This window comes from Phalacrocorax aristotelis, unplaced genomic scaffold, assembly GCF_949628215.1.
Source record: "Phalacrocorax aristotelis unplaced genomic scaffold, bGulAri2.1 scaffold_276, whole genome shotgun sequence".
Taxonomy (NCBI): domain Eukaryota; kingdom Metazoa; phylum Chordata; class Aves; order Suliformes; family Phalacrocoracidae; genus Phalacrocorax; species Phalacrocorax aristotelis.
In genome coordinates this window covers 4,507-19,918 of record NW_027441257.1, presented here as the reverse complement: position 1 = coordinate 19,918, position 15,412 = coordinate 4,507, and the positions used below count along the sequence as shown (strand labels likewise).

Genomic DNA, 15,412 nt, shown 5'->3' with positions numbered 1-15,412 from the left:
GGGGGACCCAGGTATCCGGGGGGGGCACCCCGGTGTCCTGGGGTCACCCCAGCATTTGGGGGGGACCCAGGCGTCCAGGGAGGATACAGAGGGTTGGGGGGGGACCCAGGTGTCCTGGGGTGACCCCAGCATTTGGGGGGGACCCAGGCATCTGTGGGGGGATCCGGGTGTCCTGGGGTGACCCCAGCATTTGGGGGGGACCCAGGCATCTGTGGGGGGATCCGGGTGTCCTGGGGTGACCCCAGCATTTGGGGGGGACCCAGGCATCTCGGGGGGGGACCCAGATGTCCTGGGGTGACCCCAACACTTTGGGGGACCCAGGCATCCGCGCCGAAGGGTGCCACAGGCCCGCGGTGTCTCCCAAGGACCCAGGCGTCCGGGCGGGACCCTGGGGTGGCCCTGCCCCCCACCCCCACCCCCACCCAGTACATATTCCCGGCCGTCCCCCCCCCACACCCTCACTCCCGGCCCCCCACCACCACCCGGACGCCTGGGTCCCTCCTCGGGGCACCCACCCCACAGAGGTACGTGGATGGGGGGGAGGGGGGGGATGGAATGGGGTGGGGGGTGGGAGTGGGGGTCCCCCCCACCCCCCTGGATGCCTGGGTCCCTTGTGGGGTGCGTTTGGGGTGGGTCCCCAGATGCCTGGGTCCCCCCAAATGTCCCCAAGGGTCCCCATCGGGTCATGACCCCCCCCCACACGCCCACCCCAGCCCCAGACCCACCCGAACGCCTGGGACCCCTCAGGGGGTGACCAGCAGCCCCCCAGTAGCACAGTGGGGACCCAGGTGTCCGGGTGTCGTCCCCCCCTCTTCTCTCTCTCCCCCCCCGCCCCCCCCCCGGGGGGGGGGAGGGGGTGACATCATTCCATCCTAGGGACAAATGTCCCCTTGTGGCCTTGGTGGCGCCGCCAGGCTCCGAGGGGACCCAGGGGTCCGGGGCCCCTCCCCCACCCCCCACCCGCTGCCCCCTGGGGACCCAGGGGTCCGGGGCCCCTCCCCCACCCCCCACCCGCTGCCCCCTGGGGACCCAGGGGTCCGGGACCCCCCACATCCCCACCCACTGCCCCCTGGGGACGGGGGTCCCACACACACACCCCCCCCCCCCGCTGCCCCCTGGGGACCCAGGGGTCCGGGACCCCCCACATCCCCACCCACTGCCCTCTGGGGACGGGGGTCCCACACACACCCCCCCCACCCGCTGCCCCCTGGGGACCCAGGGGTCCGGGACCCCCCACATCCCCACCCACTGCCCCCTGGGGACAGGGATCCCACACACACACACCCCCCCCCCGCTGCCCCCTGGGGACCCAGGGGTCCGGGACCCCCCACATCCCCACCCACTGCCCCCTGGGGATCCGGGGGTCCGGGGTCCCCCACCCACCCACTGCCCTCTGGGGACCCAGGGGTCTGGGGCTCCCCTACATCCCCCCCCACTGCCCCCTGGGCACCCAGGGGTCCGGGGCCCCCCCCACACCCCACCCCCACCCACTACCCCCTGGGCACCCAGGTGTCAAGGTGGCCCCCCACCAAGGGGGCCTGTGTACCCCGCAAATGCCTGGGTGTCCCCCCCCCAAGACAACTGGGACCCCCCCAGATGCCTGGATCCCCCCCAAAAGCCTGTGTCCCCCCGGACACCTGGGACCCCTCCCAGACATCAGGGTCCCCCCCCGAAATCCTGGCCCCCCCAAATACCTGGGTCCCCCCACAAATGCCTGGGTCCCGTCCCAAACGCCTGGGCCCCCCCCAAATATGTGGGTCCCTCTGGATGCCTGGCTCCCCCCCAAATGCCTGCATCTCCCCCCCAAATGCTTGGGTCGCCCCTAAAAACCTGGGTCATCCCCCCCAAACACTGGGGGCCCCCCAAATGCCTGGGTCCCCCCCGAACGCCTGGGTCCCCCCCCAAATGCCTGGGTCCCCCCTGAACGCCTGGGTCCCCCCCAAATGCCTGGGTCCCCCCCCAAATGCCTGGGTCCCCCCTGAACGCCTGGGTCCCCCCCAAATGCCTGGTTCCCCCCCAAATGCCTGCATCTCCCCCCAAATGCTTGGGTTCCCCCCCAAATGCCTGGGTCCCCCCCAAAAAACCGGGGTCCCCCCAAACGCCTGGGTCCCCCCCAAACGCCTGGGTCCCCCCCAAACGCCTGGGACCCCTCCCCGAATTCTTGGGACCCCCCACCCTGGCGGGGTTCAATGGGGCCTGTGTGTACCATGGGGGACCCAGGAGTCCGGGGGGGGGGGACACCCCAGGAGTCCGGGGGGGGACCCAGGCGTTCGAGGGGGGACCCAGGCATCCGGGGGTGGGGGTGGGGGACACACACAGAGGGTCCCTTTGTCCCCTCGGGACGTGGGGGTGACACCGGCGCGTCAGGAATTCGTCCGATGGCAGCGTGGGGGGGCCCCAGGCGTCCGGGGGGGGCCCCAGGCGTCCGGGGGGGGGCCCAGGCGTCCGGGGGGGGGGCCCCAGGCGTCCGGGGGGATGGGGGGATGGGGGGGGGGCCGTGCTTGGTGTTGTCACCCGTCCCCCGGCACCGCCTGGGACCGTCAGGCGCTGGGGACAATGGGGACAATGGGGGACAGTGATGGGAGGGGGAGAGGGACAGGGGACAATGGGGACAGTGGGGGACAATAGGGGACACTGGGGACAAGGGGGGGGCACTGGGGACACTGGGGACACTGGGCCAATAGGGGACACTGGGGACAGTGGGGGGATGGGGCAAGGGGACAGTGGGGGACACTGGGGGGACACTGGGGACACTGGGGACACTGGGCCAAGGGGACAGTGGGGGACACTGGGGGGACACTGGGGGGACAGGGACGATAGGGGACACTGGGGGGACAGGGATGATAGGGGACACTGGGGACAGTGGGGGGACAGGGACAAATGGACACTGGGGACACTGGGGACAAGGGGGGGACAGGGATGATAGGGGACACTGGGGACAGTGGGGGGCAGGGACAAGGGGACACTGGGGACACTGGGGACAATGGGGGGACACTGGGGACACTGGGGACAAGGGGGGGACAGGGATGATTGGGGACACTGGGCCAAGGGGACACTGGGGGCACTGGGCCAATAGGGGACAGTGGGGGACACTGGGGACACTGGGGGGACAGGGACGATAGGGGACACTGGGGACAGTGGGGACAATGGGGGGACACTGGGGGGACAGGGGGGACAGGGGGGACAGGGACGATAGGGGACACTGGGGACAGTGGGGACAATGGGGGGACACTGGGGACACTGGGGACACTGGGGGGACAGGGACGATAGGGGACACTGGGGACACTGGGGACAATGGGGGGACACTGGGGACACTGGGGACACTGGGGGGACAGGGACGATAGGGGACACTGGGCCAAGGGGACACTGGGGACACTGGGCCAATAGGGGACAGTGGGGGGACAGGGATGAGGGGGGCACTGGGGGCACTGAGGAGTGGGGGGACACTGGGGACAGTGGGGACAGGGACAAGGGGACAGTGGGGACACTGGGGACAGTGGGGGGCAGTGATGGGAGGGGGAGAGGGACAGGGGACACTGGGGACAGTGGGGGGATGGGGCAAGGGGACACAGGGGGACACTGGGGGGACACTGGGGACACTGGGGACAAGGCAGGAGAGGGTTGAAGGGGGACAATGGGGACAGCAGGGGACAATGGGGGACACTGGGGACCATGGGGACAATGGGGATAAGAGGGGGACAGGGACCAGGGGGACACTGGGGGACACTGGGAGAGGACACTGGGGACACTGGAGACATGGGGGACACTGGGGACGGGGGGGGACACTGTCAGGGGGACACTGGGAGGGGATGTTGGGGACACTGGGGGACACTGGGAGGGGGCACCGGGAGGGGATGTTGGGGACACTGGGGGACACTGGGAGGGGGCACCAGGAGGGGATGTTGGGGACACTGGGGGACACTGGGAGGGGGCACCAGGAGGGGATGTTGGGGACACTGGGGGACACTGGGAGGGGGATACTGGGAGGGGATGTTGGGGACACTGGGGGACACTGGGAGGGGGCACCAGGAGGGGATGTTGGGGACACTGGGGGACACTGGGAGGGGGCACTGGGAGGGGATGTTGGGGACACTGGGGGACACTGGGAGGGGGCACCGGGAGGGGATGTTGGGGACACTGGGGGACACTGGGAGGGGGCACTGGGAGGGGATGTTGGGGACACTGGGGGACACTGGGAGGGGGACACTGGGAGGGGATACTGGGGACACGGGGAGGGGACACTGGGGTCACCCTCTGTGTCCCCCAGCCCCTGCCATGAGGCCGGTGGCCGCCGCCCTCCCCACCGCCCTGCTGCTGCTGCTGCCCCTACCCCCAGGTACTGGGAGCACTGGGAGGGGCTGGGGGGGGCTGGGAGGGGCTGGGAGGGGCTGGGGGGGGCTGGGAGGGACTGGGAGGATTGGGAGGGGGCTGGGGGAGACTGGGGGGAACTGGGAGGACCCCATTATTACGGAGCCAGGACCCCGTTATCAGCCCCAGGGGACACCCCGAACCCCGTTACCAGGCCCAATAGACCCTCAGCGCCCCGTTATGGGACCCCCAGGGATGCTCAGCCCCCCGTTATGGGACCCCCGGGATACTCAGCCCCCCGTTATGGGACCCCCAGGGATGCTCAGCGCCCCGTTATGGGACCCCCGGGATGCTCAGCGCCCCGTTATGGGACCCCCAGGGATGCTCAGCCCCCCGTTATGGGACCCCCAGGGATGCTCAGCACCCCATTATGGGACCCCCGGGATGCTCAGCCCCCCGTTATGGGACCCCCAGGGATGCTCAGCCCCCCGTTATGGGACCCCCGGGATGCTCAGCGCCCCGTTATGGGACCCCAGGGATGCTCAGCGCCCCATTATGGGACCCCAGGGATACTCAGCACCCCATTATGGGACCCCCGGGATGCTCAGCGCCCCGTTATGGGACCCCCGGGATGCTCAGTGCCCCGTTATGGGACCCCCAGGGATCCTCAGCGCCCCGTTATGAGACCCCCGGGATACTCAGCGCCCCGTTATGGGACCCCAGGGATGCTCAGCACCCCATTATGGGACCCCCGGGATACTCAGCGCCCCGTTATGGGACCCCCGGGATGCTCAGCGCCCCATTATGGGACCCCCAGGGATGCTCAGCACCCCATTATGGGACCCCAGGGATGCTCAGCACCCCATTATGGGACCCCAGGGATACTCAGCACCCCATTATGGGACCCCCGGGATGCTCAGCGCCCCGTTATGGGACCCCCGGGATGCTCAGTGCCCCGTTATGGGACCCCCAGGGATCCTCAGCGCCCCGTTATGAGACCCCCGGGATACTCAGCGCCCCGTTATGGGACCCCAGGGATGCTCAGCACCCCATTATGGGACCCCCGGGATACTCAGCGCCCCGTTATGGGACCCCCGGGATGCTCAGCGCCCCGTTATGGGACCCCAGGGATACTCAGCGCCCCATTATGGGACCCCCAGGGATGCTCAGCACCCCATTATGGGACCCCCGGGATGCTCAGCGCCCCATTATGGGACCCCCGGGATACTCAGCGCCCCGTTATGGGACCCCCAAGGATGCTCAGCGCCCCGTTATGGGACCCCCGGGATGCTCAGCGCCCCGTTATGGGACCCCCAGGGATGCTCAGCACCCCATTATGGGACCCCCGGGATGCTCAGCGCCCCGTTATGGGACCCCAGGGATGCTCAGCACCCCGTTATGGGACCCCCGGGATGCTCAGCGCCCCATTATGGGACCCCCGGGATACTCAGCGCCCCGTTATGGGACCCCCGGGATACTCAGCGCCCCATTATGAGACCCCAGGGATGCTCAGCGCCCCGTTATGGGACCCCCAGGGATCCTCAGCGCCCCGTTATGGGACCCCAGGGATACTCAGCGCCCTGTTATGGGACCCCCGGGATGCTCAGCGCCCCGTTATGGGACCCCCAGGGATCCTCAGCGCCCCATTATGAGACCCCAGGGATGCTCAGTGCCCCGTTATGGGACCCCAGGGATGCTCAGCGCCCCGCTATGGGACCCCGGTCGCGGGGCTGTCCCGTCTGACAGTGGCTGTGTGTCCCCCTACCCCGTCCCCCCACCCCCCAGGGACGTCGGGGGGCCCCTGGGCCGCCTGGATGCCCCCGGCGGTAGCCGGGCTCTCGGGGACCTGCGTGGCCGTCCCGTGCCGTTTCGGCTACCCAGAAGAATTACGTCCGGCCACCGTTCACGGCTTGTGGTATTTCGGGAGCCCTTACCCCAAAAATTATCCCCCCGTGGTGGCTCGGTCGAGGGCAGGAGCCGTCCACGAGAGCTTCACGGGGCGAGCCAGGCTGGTGGGAGACCCCGGCGTCCGGGACTGTTCCCTCCTCTTGGGACCCCTCAGCCCCGAATTAGCCGGGAAATATTATTTTCGGGGTGATTTAGGGGGTTATAATCAGTACAGCTTCTCCGAACATACGACGTTGGAGGTGTTGGGTGAGTTCGGAGGGGGCTCAGACCCTGTTTGAGGGGGGTGGGAGGCCTGGGTTCCCTGGGGGGAGGGGGCTCAGACCCTGTTTGAGGGGGGTGGGAGGCCTGGGTTCCCTTGGGGGAGGGGGCTCAGACACCTGGGACCCCATTTGAGGGGGGTGGGAGGCCTGGGTTCCCTGGGGGGAGGGGGCTCAGACACCTGGGACCCCATTTGAGGGGGGTGGGATGCCTGGGTTCCCTGGGGGGAGGGGGCTCAGACACCTGGGACCCCATTTGAGGGGGGTGGGAGGCCTGGGTTCCCTGGGGGGAGGGGGCTCAGACACCTGGGACCCCATTTGAGGGGGGTGGGAGGCCTGGGTTCCCTGGGGGGAGGGGGCTCAGACACCTGGGACCCCATTTGAGGGGGGTGGGATGCCTGGGTTCCCTGGGGGGAGGGGGCTCAGACACCTGGGACCCCATTTGAGGGGGGTGGGAGGCCTGGGTTCCCTTGGGGGGAGGGGGCTCAGATGCCTGGGACCCCAGACCCAATACGGGGGGTCCCAATCCTGGTCCTCTGGGTCCCCAGACCCAATATGGGGGGGTCCCAATCCTGAACCACTGGGACCCCAGACCCAATATGGGGGGGGTCCCAATCCTGATCCTCTGGGTCCCCAGACCCAATACGGGGGGTCCCAATCCTGGTCCTCTGGGTCCCCAGACCCAATATGGGGGGGTCCCAATCCTGAACCACTGGGTCCCCAGACCCAATATGGGGGGGTCCCAATCCTGAACCACTGCGACCCCAGACCCAATATGGGGGGTCCCAATCCTGATCCTCTGGGTCCCCAGACCCAATATGGGGGGGTCCCAATCCTGATCCTCTGGGTCCCCAGACCCAATATGGGGGGGTCCCAATCCTGAACCACTGCGACCCCAGACCCAATATGGGGGGTCCCAATCCTGATTCTCTGGGTCCCCAGACCCAATATGGGGGGGGTCCCAATCCTGATCCTCTGGGTCCCCAGACCCAATATGGGGGGGGTCCCAATCCTGATCCTCTGGGTCCCCAGACCCAATAGTGGGGGTCCCAATCCTGATCCTCTGGGTCCCCAGACCCAATATGGGGGGGTCCCAATCCTGATCCTCTGGGTCCCCAGACCCAATATGGGGGGGTCCCAATCCTGGTCCTCTGGGTCCCCAGACTCAATATGGGGGGTCCCAATCCTGATCCTCTGGGACCCCAGACCCAATATGGGGGGTCCCAATCCTGAACCACTGGGACCCCAGACCCAATATGGGGGGTCCCAATCCTGATTCTCTGGGTCCCCAGACCCAATATGGGGGGTCCCAATCCCGGACCTCCTCTCCCTTCTCCCAGAGGAACCAGTACTGGAGGTTCCCCCCGAGCTGGTGGCAGGAGAAGAGGTAGAAATCCGATGCCGCGTCCCCGATAACTGCCCCCAGCTCCAACCCCGGGTGCGTTGGGAAGGGACCGCGGAGCTTCCGGAAGCTTCCGAGCGGGAATTACGGGAGGACGCGGCCGGCGCCGGCACCGTTTTAGCCCTGCTACGGTTTCGACCCCGCCGAGAAGACGGCGGCCGCCGCTTGGCGTGTCGGGTCGCCTTCGCCAACAGCACCTTGGCTTTCGAAGCCGCCGTCGCCCTCGATGTTCAGTGTAAGTTGGATGTGTGTGTGTGGGGGGGGTCTGGGTGCTTTGGGGACCCCCAGATCCCCCCCCACCCACTTTAACCCCGCCGTCTCCCCCCCACCCCCAGACGAGCCACGGGTGCTGGAGGTCTCAGGTCCGGGCGAAGCGGTGGAAGGGACCCAGGTGGACCTGGGGTGCGAAGCCGAGGGGCGGCCGCCCCCGTTACTCTCCTGGTTTCGGGGGGTCACGGTGTTACGGGAAGAACCGGTTTCAACCAGTCTCCGCTTGGTTTTACCCCGGGTGGAGCCGGATGACGCCGGTACCTACAGCTGCGTGGCCGAGAACCGGCACGGCCGCCACAACCGGAGCCTTCAGCTTCACGTGGCTTGTGAGGACCCGCGGGGGGACGGGGGGCGGACACCGGGTTCCCCTTCTTGGGGGCGCTCCTGGGTGTCCTTTTTGGGGGGACCCCTTCTTAGAGGAACTCCTGGGTACCCTTTTTTGGGGGGACCCCTTCTTGGGGGCGCTCCTGGGTCCCTTTTTTGGGGGACCCCTTCTTGGGGGCGCTCCTGGGTGTCCTTTTTTGGGGGACCCCTTCTTAGAGGAACTCCTGGGTACCCCTATTTGGGGGGACCCCTTCTTGGGGGCACTCCTGGGTGTCCTTTTTTGGGGGACCCCTTCTTAGAGGAACTCCTGGGTACCCTTTTTTGGGGGGACCCCTTCTTGGGGGCGCTCCTGGGTGTCCTTTTTGGGGGGACCTCTTCTTGGGGACACTCCTGGGTGTCCTTTATGGGGGGACCCCTTCTTAAAGGAACTCCTGGGTGTCCTTTTTTGGGGGACCCCTTCTTAGGGGCACTCCTGGGTACCCTTTTTTTGGGGGGACCCCTTCTCAGGGGCATTACTGGGTCCCCTTCTTGGGGGCACTCCTGGGTGTCCTTTTTTGGGGGACCCCTTCTTGGGGCACACCTGGGTCCCTTTTTGGGGGACCCCTTCTTAGAGGAACTCCTGGGTACCCTTTTTTTGGGGGGACCCCTTCTCAGGGGCATTACTGGGTCCCCTTTTTGGGGGGACCCCTTCTTGGGGGCATTCCTGGGTCCCCTATTTGGGGGGACCCCTTCTTGGGGGCACTCCTGGGTGTCCTTTTTTAGGGGGACCCCTTCTTAGGGGCGCTCCTGGGTGTCCTTTTTTGGGGTACACCTGGGTGCCCTCTGAGGGGGGGCCACTCCTGGGTCTATTCTGGGCTCATTCCTGGGTCCCCTGGGAGGGTCCCTACTGGGTCCTGCCAACCCCCCTGTGCCCCCCCAAACCCCCCTATGCCCCCCCAAACCCCCCGTGCCCCCCCAAACCCCCAGTCCCCCCCTCACCCCCTTCCCCCCCCCCACCTTTTCCAGACGCCCCACGTTCACCCGTCCTCAACGGCTCGCTCTGGGTGGTGGCGGGGGACCCGGTGACGGTGACGTGTGGTGCCGCCAGTCACCCCGCGCCCATCGTGACGGTGACACGGGGACGCCGGGTGGTGGCCGCCGCCGTCTACGAACCCCAGGTGACCATGACCTTGGCAGCCGCCAGACCGGAGGATGCCGGCGAATACCTGTGCCGCGCCGAGAACCAGCACGGGGAGAGCAGCCTCCCCTTCAACCTCACCGTCGAGTGTGAGTTTTGGGGGGGGGGGTGGGGGGTGGGGGCAGGGGCCGGGGAGGGTTATTGGGGGTCCCTACGTTGTTATTGGGGTGTCTAAGGGGGGTATTGGGGCAGTATTGGGGGGATCAGTGGGGTTACTGGGGTGCCTAAGGGGGTATTGGGGCAGTATTGGGGGGATTAATGGGGTTATTGGGGTCCCTAGGCTGTTATTGGGGTGTCTAAGGGGGTATTTGGGGTGTCTAACGGGGGTATTGGGCAGTATTGGGGGGATCAATGGGGTTATTGGGGCCCCTAAGTTGTTATTGGGGTGTCTAAGGGGGTATTTGGGGTGTCTAACGGGGGTATTGGGCAGTATTGGGGGATCAATGGGGTTATTGGGGCCCCTAAGTTGTTATTGGGGTGTCTAAGGGGGTATTTGGGTTGTCTAAGGGGGGTATTGGGGCAGTATTGGGGGATCAATGGGGTTATTGGGGTGTCTAAAGGGGGTATTGGGGCAGTATTGGGGGGATCAATGGGGTTATTGGGGTGTCTAAGGGGGTATTTGGGGTGTCTAAGGGGGTATTGGGGCAGTATTGGGGGGATCAATGGGGTTATTGGGGTGTCTAAGGGGGTATTTGGGGCAGTATTGGGGGATCAATGGGGTTATTGGGGTGTCTAAAGGGGTATTTGGGGTAGCTAAGAGGGGTATTGGGGCAGTATTGGGGGATCAATGGGGTTATTGGGTGTCTAAGAGGGTATTTGGGGTGTCTAAGGGGGGTATTGGGGCAGAATTGGGGGGATTAATGGGGTTATTGGGGCCCCTAAGTTGTTAATGGGGTGTCTAAGGGGGGCATTGGGGGGATCAATGGGGTTATTGGGGTCCCTAAGTTGTTATTGGGGTGTCTAAGGGGGTATTGGGGTGTCTAAGGGGGTATTGGGGCAGTATTGGGGGGATTAATGGGGTTATTGGGGTCCCTAGGCTGTTATTGGGGTGTCTAAGGGGGTATTTGGGGTGTCTAACGGGGGTATTGGGCAGTATTGGGGGGATTAATGGGGTTATTGGGGTCCCTAGGCTGTTATTGGGGTGTCTAAGGGGGTATTTGGGGTGTCTAACGGGGGTATTGGGCAGTATTGGGGGGATCAATGGGGTTATTGGGGCCCCTAAGTTGTTATTGGGGTGTCTAAGGGGGTATTTGGGGTGTCTAACGGGGGTATTGGGCAGTATTGGGGGGATCAATGGGGTTATTGGGGCCCCTAAGTTGTTATTGGGGTGTCTAAGGGGGTATTTGGGGTAGCTAAGAGGGGTATTGGGGCAGTATTGGGGGATCAATGGGGTTATTGGGGTGTCTAAGGGGGTATTTGGGGCAGTATTGGGGGATCAATGGGGTTATTGGGGTGTCTAAAGGGGTATTTGGGGTAGCTAAGAGGGGTATTGGGGCAGTATTGGGGGATCAATGGGGTTATTGGGTGTCTAAGGGGGTATTGGGGCAGTATTGGGGGGATTAATGGGGTTATTGGGGTCCCTAGGCTGTTATTGGGGTGTCTAAGGGGGTATTTGGGGTGTCTAACGGGGGTATTGGGCAGTATTGGGGGGATCAATGGGGTTATTGGGGCCCCTAAGTTGTTATTGGGGTGTCTAAGGGGGTATTTGGGGTGTCTAACGGGGGTATTGGGCAGTATTGGGGGGATCAATGGGGTTATTGGGGCCCCTAAGTTGTTATTGGGGTGTCTAAGGGGGTATTTGGGTTGTCTAAGGGGGGTATTGGGGCAGTATTGGGGGATCAATGGGGTTATTGGGGTGTCTAAAGGGGGTATTGGGGCAGTATTGGGGGGATCAATGGGGTTATGTCTAAGGGGGTATTTGGGGTGTCTAAGGGGGTATTGGGCAGTATTGGGGGGATCAATGGGGTTATTGGGGTGTCTAAGGGGGTATTTGGGGCAGTATTGGGGGATCAATGGGGTTATTGGGGTGTCTAAGGGGGTATTTGGGGTAGCTAAGAGGGGTATTGGGGCAGTATTGGGGCATCAATGGGGTTATTGGGTGTCTAAGAGGGTATTTGGGGTGTCTAAGGGGGTATTGGGCAGAATTGGGGGGATTAATGGGGTTATTGGGGCCCCTAAGTTGTTAATGGGGTGTCTAAGGGGGGCATTGGGGGGATCAATGGGGTTATTGGGGTCCCCTAAGTTGTTATTGGGGTGTCTAAGGGGGGTATTGGGGTGTCTAAGGGGGTATTGGGACAGTATTGGGGGGATTAATGGGGTTATTGGGGTCCCTAGGTTGATATTGGGGTGTCTAAGGGGAGTATTAGAGTGTTATGGGGGGTATTTGGGGTGTCTAAGGGGGGTATTGGGGGATCAATGGGGTTATTGGGGTCCCTAAGGTGTTATTGGGGTCCCTAAGGGGGGTATTTTGGGGTGTCTAAGGGGGGTGTTGGGGGGATATTGGGGTGTCTGAGCAGGGTATTGGGGTGTCAGAGGGGGTTATTGTCGGTCTTGGATGTGCTTTTGGTGTCCCAGGTGTGTTATGGGGGGGTCCCCCCAACCCCTGGGTCCCCTGGTGACATGTTGGGGTGTCCCCCACCCCCCCCCCCCCCCCCCCCCCCCCCCACAGTCCCCCCCATCCTTCTCCCCGATTCCCGCTGCACCCCGGGGGGGGGATGGGGCACGTTGCGTCTGTTCGGCCTCCGCCATCCCCGAACCGGCCGTGACCTTTGACCTACCGTCCCGTAACGTCACCGTCACCGAGGGTCACCGCGATTACACCGTCACCACGCCGGGACGGGGGACGGGGGGGGTCGTCACCGTCACCGGGATCCTCACGCTTCGGGGGACCCTCGACCCCCGATTGGCCGTGCTTTGCTCCGCCCACAACCCCCACGGCAGCGTCAGGCAACAACTGCGCTTCCATCATCCCGGTAAGTCACCGGAACGTCACCGTCACTTGTCACCGTCACCCGGTGACACCCCCTGGGGGGACAGTTGGGGGGTGTGGGAATTAATGCCGGCATTTTCCCACACCCCCATTGATCCCCGTGGGGGAGGAATCACCCCAAATCCCATCAGGAGCCGACTGTCACCTTGTCACCCACCTGGGTGTCACCGTTGCTTGTCACCGTCACCCAGTGACACCCCCTGGGGGGACAGTTGGGGGGTGTGGGAATTATTGCCGGCATTTTCCCACACCCCCATTGACCCACACACACTCATGGGGGGTGGGGGAAGTCACCCCAAATCCCATCGGGAACCGCCTGTCACCTTGTCACCCATCCGGGTGTCACCCAGTGTCATACACCCCCCCCCAGTGACTTTGGGGGTGGGGGGGGGGGGAAGGGGGTGTGGGAAATTCCTGCTGGCCATTCCCACGCCTCATTCAGCCCCCAGGGGAGGGGTTATAATCCCCCTCACCCATTTCCCCCCCTCGGGATTATTTGCCCCCCGGATGATATTTGCCCCCCCAGGGGGTATTTCTCCCCCACAAGGTGATATTTGCCCCCCCTGAATTTATTTGCCCCCCCAAAACTCCCCCCCAACCCTTATTTGGGGGGGGGTTGCGAGAAATCCCTGCCAGCAATTGCCATGCCCAAGATTGGGGGGGGGGGGGATGAAACTGCCCCCCACTCTTTTATTTGCCCCCCCCAGGGTATTTCCCCCCCTCCCGGGTGATATTTGCCCCCCCAAACTCCCCCTACAGCCCCTATGGGGGGGCGTGGGAATTTCCCGGGGTGCATTCCCGCGGTGGGGGAGGGGTTGTTGCTGCGGTGGGGGAGGGGTTATGACCCCCGGGGGGGGGTTGTTAACCCCCCCATGACCCCTCTTTGCCCCTCCCCCCTCCCAGGGGGGCTGGTTTGGGCCAAGGTGGGGCCGGTCGGGGCCGTCGTGGCCTTCGCCATCGTCATCGCCCTCGTCTGCTACCTCAGCCAGAGCCGTCGCAAGTGAGACACGCCCCCGGGCTGGCCCCGCCCACCGGCGGGAGGGGGGCCACGCCCACGGGGGGCCACGCCCACGGGGGGACCCCACCCATGGGAAGGGAATATGCATTACCCCGCCCCTCCCCACCACGCCCCTGGGAGACCACACCCCATGAGACCACGCCCCATGAGGCCACGCCCCAACAGTGCCACGCCCATATTGAGACCACGCCTTTTGGGGAGGCCCAAAAGGGGCAACCCCACCCCACCCCACCCCCCAGTCGCATCTCAGGACAGGCCACGCCCCTTGATGAGGCCACGCCCATCTGGGAAGACCACGCCCTCTATGGGGACCACCCCTGGTGGGAGGCCACGCCCCTTCGGTGGCCACGCCCCTACAGATGTCCCAAGAGGTCCAAACCCCTTGGCGAGGCCACGTCCCTGGGGAGGACACGCCCAATGGGGAGGCCACGCCCTCCCGAGGAGACCACGCCCTTCTAGACCACACCTCTTTGTGTGCCACGCCCCTCAGTGATACCACGCCCACCCCCCAGGGATTGGCCACGCCCCCTCACGGTGGGTTGGGTCGGGGGAAACTGATGCACGGCCGGGGGAGGGGCGGGGCAAGGGAGTGGGTGGGGCCAGGATGGGGTCAGAGGTCAGGGCGTGACCCCTGACCCCCGACCCCACCTAGGAAGGCGACGGGAAGCCCCGAGGTGACCCCGGTGCCGCCCCCACCCGGGCAGGGGGGGGACCCCGACCCTGAGCTCCGCCCACTGCAGGTATGGGGGGGGGAGTGGGGGGGGACATTGGGGGAACTTAGGGGATATTGGGTGGACTTGGGGGTCACAGAGGGATTTTGGGGGGGTCATGGGGGCATTGAGGGACTTTGGGGGATATTGGGGGAACATGAGGGTCATGGCGGGATTTTGGGGGGTCATGGGGGGACATTTGGGGGGCGCTGGGGGACAGGGGGATATTGGGGGACATGGGGGGGTCACGGAGGGAATTTGGGGGACCATGGGGGGACATTTGGGGGGCGCTGGGGGACAGGGGGATATTGGGGGAGATGGGGGGTCACTGAGGGACTTTGGGGGATCATGGGGGGACATTTGGGGGGGGGCGTTGGGGGGACATGGGCGGATGTGGGGGTCCCAGAGGGGTTTTGGGGTCCCCCGGGGGGCTGTCGGGGCGCGGGGGTGACGGTGCCCTGCCGGTGTCCCCAGGCCCGCTGGCTGCGGGGGGCCGTGGGCCGGTGGGCGCTGGGGGTGGGGGAGGGGCCGGCAGCCCCCCCGGAACCGGCCCCTCCCCCCAAACCGGCCGGGGCCCCCCCGAAGAACCCCCCGAATACGCTGAGATCCGTGTCAAGTGACCCCGCCCTCCTCCTCCCTGGACACGCCCACCGATGCCCCGGACACGCCCACCACCTCCTGGTTCCACCCACCCCCCTCCTGGACACGCCCCCTCGATGGGACCCGCCCTCCCTGGCTTGTTGAGGCTTCAGGCTCCACCCACTGGGCTCTGGACACGCCCATCGGGTGTAAAGCCACACCCACCCGGCGATTTGACACGCCCCCATCTGCTGGCCACGCCCACTGTGGGATCCGCCCAGTGAGGGACCTGCCACGCCCACTGCTCCACCCACACAGACACGCCCCACCAGTTGCTCCGCCTGGTGACAAGAGGCTCCGCCCATTGTGGCTGGCTCCACCCACTGCTGCTTAGGCTCCACCTACTGCTGTCTAGCTCCACCCACCACACCCTAGGCTCCACCCACCTCAGCATAGGCACCTCCCACTGA

The 15,412-nt window shown here is 65.4% G+C and overlaps 1 protein-coding gene across 1 annotated transcript; it reads left to right on the top strand.

Moving 5' to 3' along the window:
• Nucleotides 1–474: 474 nt before the first annotated feature.
• MAG (myelin associated glycoprotein) lies at nt 475–15,084 on the top strand. The gene is given in 12 exon segments (XM_075080386.1): nt 475–524; nt 4,268–4,336; nt 6,094–6,462; nt 7,814–8,110; nt 8,211–8,471; nt 9,475–9,735; nt 12,315–12,349; nt 12,351–12,618; nt 13,539–13,635; nt 14,306–14,393; nt 14,838–14,928; nt 14,931–15,084. Coding segments are annotated over 11 exon segments (1,881 nt in total). The 5' UTR covers nt 475–524; nt 4,268–4,275; the 3' UTR covers nt 14,984–15,084.
• The last annotated feature ends 328 nt before the right edge of the window (nt 15,085–15,412 follow it).